The sequence below is a fragment of the Pinus tabuliformis genome, chromosome 7, assembly GCF_031772625.1.
Source record: "Pinus tabuliformis cultivar Carrire ecotype Pingquan chromosome 7, CPIR1, whole genome shotgun sequence".
In the NCBI taxonomy this organism is placed as follows: domain Eukaryota; kingdom Viridiplantae; phylum Streptophyta; class Pinopsida; order Pinales; family Pinaceae; genus Pinus; species Pinus tabuliformis.
The window spans coordinates 1,619,002,159-1,619,006,898 of NC_142293.1; the positions used below are offsets into that span (position 1 = coordinate 1,619,002,159).

General features: G+C 37.5%; 1 protein-coding gene across 1 annotated transcript; it reads left to right on the forward strand.

Moving 5' to 3' along the window:
* Window positions 1-3,937: 3,937 nt before the first annotated feature.
* LOC149254419 (uncharacterized) lies at window positions 3,938-4,447 on the forward strand. Its single transcript, XM_089454775.1, has one exon. The coding sequence runs from the start codon at window positions 3,938-3,940 to the stop codon at window positions 4,445-4,447; it is 510 nt and encodes a 169-aa protein (XP_089310901.1).
* The last annotated feature ends 293 nt before the right edge of the window (window positions 4,448-4,740 follow it).

A 4,740-nucleotide genomic window follows, 5' to 3' on the forward strand; every position in this document is an offset into this window, starting at 1 on the left:
TGGCATAACATTCCCCTACATGCTAGCGAAAGGAGCTTATGGTTTATCTTAACAATGTTGTAGAATTACATGAGAGCATTAATCAACTTCACATTTGCACTGAGCAATTGACAATACAATTGGTAGCAACAACAAATATTTTGATTGAGCACCATCACAAATTTGAGAAGTTGGAGTATGAAATTGACAATCTGTTGGGTCAATTAGAAGAGCTTCAACATGCTAGCACTTGTGGCACTTTGTGTCCCTCTTCTTTGGTAAACTCATTTAAGCCCATTAGTCTCTATTCTTCCAAATCTAAACGCGGAAACTCAGCCTCAAAGCCCACAACTCTTCCGAGTCAACTCAAGGATCCCCTCTTATTTAATTTAAAATGTATGTCATGTTTTGTTTAATTTTGAGTACATATTTTACAAAGTGTATACAAACAAATTCCCTCATCTTAATGGAACTTTGTTTATCTATAATCTTATTAGCTTTACTTTGGACCAACTAAATGCAATCATTAACTTATACCACAACCAATGAAAACATATAACTTTCTTGTGCAAGAAACATATTTTGATAAATATTTATTTTCAATTAAAACTAGAAAACAAAATATATTATTGTTTTCTTAAAAAAAGTGTTATTAATAATAAATCAATTTTCTTTACACATTTAAATTAAAATATATTAAATATTATATTATATTATAAAATTTCAAATAATATATTGTCAATATCAAATTTCAATCGCATCAAAATAATTATTTTCCAAAAATATATTTAATCTTTTATTTCCTAGAAGGTCATTTTATTTCCTAAAGAAGATGATAGAGACGACTCTTGTCCCATTTTCATGTATTTTACTTTATTCTCCAACCAATCATAATTATTAGAACGACCGTTCCAATATTCATCTACTTTACTTTATTTTCAAACAAATCTTTTGCTTTAGCCCCCGAAAAAAAAAATCCACCCGAGCATAAATTTAAATATGATTGATAACACTAATATTGATAAAAGATAATATAACACTATTTTTTAATACATAAATTAAAATATTGATAAAAGATAATGTTAATATCATTTACGCTAATATTATCATATATATCGATAAACATTAATAAATTATATAATTATAATTATTTTATTTTATTTTATAGTAATTTATTATAATAGAGGCAATTCAATTGACAATAGTTATGATAATGTAGTGTTTGGTTAAGATCATGTGTATCTTTTTAAAAGGTCATATAGATTCAAAATTAGAGAGGTAGAATATGTATAGAATAGATTTAATATTGATATATTTCAAAACATATCAACAAAATTCTGATGATGTAACTTTTACTAAAAAAATCTTACTTTTCATAATATGGATCACATAAGCCTAAATTCAATTATTATATTATGAAATATTATTATTATATTACAATTATGAGAATAATTTATAATAGTTATTACTAGATTATAATAATATGACAACATTATTGATATTATCAATAATATAATAAACTCAAGGATTATTAATATTATAAACTCAAAAGATTAATAAACATTATTAATATTATAAACTATTAAAAACCAAATAGATTAATAATATTATAAACCCAAAAGAATAATAAACCTAAATGATTAATATTATACACCGAAGGGATATATATATATAATGAGATTGCCTCTATCGCTTGAGCTCAACTCTTTCAACAAACACAAGGGATTAATATTAGAAACTCAAAGGATTATTAATATTATAAACCCAAGGGGTCGAGTGGAGGAGCGCTTAGGGTTTGATACTGCTCTGCAACTGGCAGACCTTTATAGACTGTGCCGCTCTGCCATAAACCTTCAGCCATAAGGTATCTTCAGCACAATAAGGCATAGCTACCGCGCAATGGAACCCCCTCAGGGGGAGGACATGGTGCCTCCCCCCACTGATACGGAAAACGACCTGCAACAAATTGAAAATGTCAGGACGGACCATCCAAAAGATACAACAATGAGAATGAAAATGCGCCAACAAATAACAACACAAATGAAGAACCAAGAGTAAAGTCAACCACCTGCAAGCCTGTAGCAGTGGGCAGACCCAAAATCGAGCTCCCAAGTCAGCAGATCAACTCTCAGATCCAGTTTATGAGGGATCATGCTCTGATAGGAAAGTTCATAGGCCTTTGGCCAACGGAGAAAGCTCTGCATGGCTGGATCGCAGCCAAATGGAAGCCAAAAGGGCACATAACCCTGCAGTTAGGGCCTAAGGGCTTCTTTACTGCCATTTTCAATTGTTTGGAGGACCGAAATAGGGTACTGGATGGAGGACCATATTTCTTCAACGCAGTAGGCCTATACCTAAGAGGATGGATCGAGTGCTTTAACCCGGACAAAGAAGATCTGAGCTGGGCCCCGGTGTGGTTGCGCCTTTATTCTCTCCCTCTAGAGTATTGGGATGAAGACTCTTTGCGAGACATTGGGAATGGTTTAGGCGAATTCATCAAAGTGGCAGAGGAGACAAAGCTGAAGCGCTACACCTCCTATGCGCGGATCTATGTATACATGCACCTCAACAAAGCTCTCCCGGATGCGGTAAGCCTCTACCATGATGATTATGAATGGTTACAAACAATAGATTACGAGCATGTACCATTCCGCTGTCGAAAATGCCACGCCTTGGGCCATTTATTCCGAGACTGTCCCTCCAATATGAAAACCATGACCACCCCTTCAATGGACAAATCCGACTCGGATGGGTTCACAAAAGTTCCCAATCGCAAAAAGACCCATAAAAAGCCCTCTACCTCAGTCAAAAAACCTGTCACCAACACCTCCTTGCCATCAACAAGCAACAGCTTTGAAACCCTGCTCCAGCCGGAGGTTCATATTTTAGATAATCAGGAACAACCTGAAGCCACCCCTAAGACTACCGCCCATTCTGCTCCCTCAAGCTCAAAGAAAGCCCTCACTTCTAAGCAACCCGCGGACACCAAATCGCCCTCTCCCAGTAACCCGCAGAAAAGGATTGCTCAAGAAATGGAGATAGATAGCACTCAGATGCAGCTCACGATTGTAGATGATACAGAGGCAGAGCAGGAAGCAGTACAGCACATGGAAGAGGAACCAGAGAGCTTTGACATCGGAGATCTAGATATATTGGGACTTGAACAGGCATGTAAGAAAAAGGAATATGACAAAATTCCTAAGCGACAGCTAGAGAACTTAGAAGTAATTCTCTCAAGAGCACAGAAGCAAAGATCATTAGGCGTCCAAACTGGCAGTCAGTGGGATGGAAGAAATATCTTCAAAGACAACAAGAAACGAGGAAGGAAAATAGATCTACAGAGAACCATCTGCATAGGGGAGATGCTGGTGGAATCTGGAAGATACTCCAAGCTTACCAAATATTATAATCCCCTTCCCAATCATGAATCATGAAGCTCATCTCATGGAACATTAGAGGGCTCAACAGCCCGGGAAAGGGTCGACTAATAAGGAACATGCTACAACAGGAAAAGCCTCAAATTCTCTTCTTGCAGGAGACCAAGTGTAATTCCACAACGTTGGATCAGATCCTCACCAAAGCATGGCCAGGAAGCAAAGAAGTGGTTGTGGAAGCCATAGGAGCCTCAGGAGGGCTAGCCATCATTTGGGATGATAGAGCTATAACACTTACTAACATACATGCTAGTAAGCACTTTATCCAAGCCATGTTTCATTTAACAGGGACAAACGTCCATGGACACTTAACCAATGTCTACTTTCCCCAAGAGGCAACAAACAAAGTAGACACACTGAATACCTTAACTCAGATCAACTCAGAAAGATCCCACCCACTTTGGATCACAGGAGGGGACTTCAACATGATTACAAGATTGGAGGAAAAAAGAGGAGGACGGATCAAGCTGGACTGTGAAAGCACCCACTTCAAAAATTACATTCATAACAACAGGCTCATAGATATGGAATTCAACAATGGCGTATATACATGGAACAACAAGCGTGCAGATGCCCACCAAATTGCATCTCGGTTAGACAGATTCCTGCTTTCTGATAACGCAATACATCTTGGCGGGGATCTCATGGCCTCTATATTGCCACTCTCTGGCTCGGACCATTGGCCTATTAAGCTTCACTGGCAAAGACCAGGAGACAATGTTCGCAGGCCCTTTCGCTTTGAAGCCTTTTGGATGAATCACCCAGATTTTCACAACCTGATAATAGAGACATGGAAAAATTTCACACCACCAGCAGGCACAAAAATGTACAAGCTCCAACAAAAGTTAAAAAATCTTAAGGAAAATATAAAACAGTGGAATCGCTTTACCTTTGGCAATATCTTTCAGGTGCAAGACGCTCTTGAACAAGAAATGCAAAAATTACAGCAGAGAATCATAGTTGAAGGCAGATCCGAAACCATAGCAGAACAGGAACGTCAACTACAAACGCAAATCTCAGAAAGAGCAAAATAGGCAGAGATTCTTTGGAGACAAAAGTCGAGGATCAGATGGCTTAAAGAGGGTGAACGCAACACAAAGTTCTTCCACCATACCACTATCCAACGGAGAATGCACAACAACATTGTTGTCCTACAAAATCGACAAGGGGAACATCTAGAAAAGCATGAAGATATAGAACAGGAACTCCTCACCCACTTTCGGAAGGTGCATCAGGAAGCAGAGATTGATCGGCTGCCAGCTATAGAGAAAATCATTAAGAATATTCCTAAGATCGTAACTGAGGAACACAATCAAATCCTCCTCAG

Bases quoted from the DNA above. Each gene is read 5' to 3' on its own strand.
- LOC149254419 (XM_089454775.1), top strand. From the start codon at position 3,938: ATGGAATTCAACAATGGCGTATATACATGGAACAACAAGCGTGCAGAT.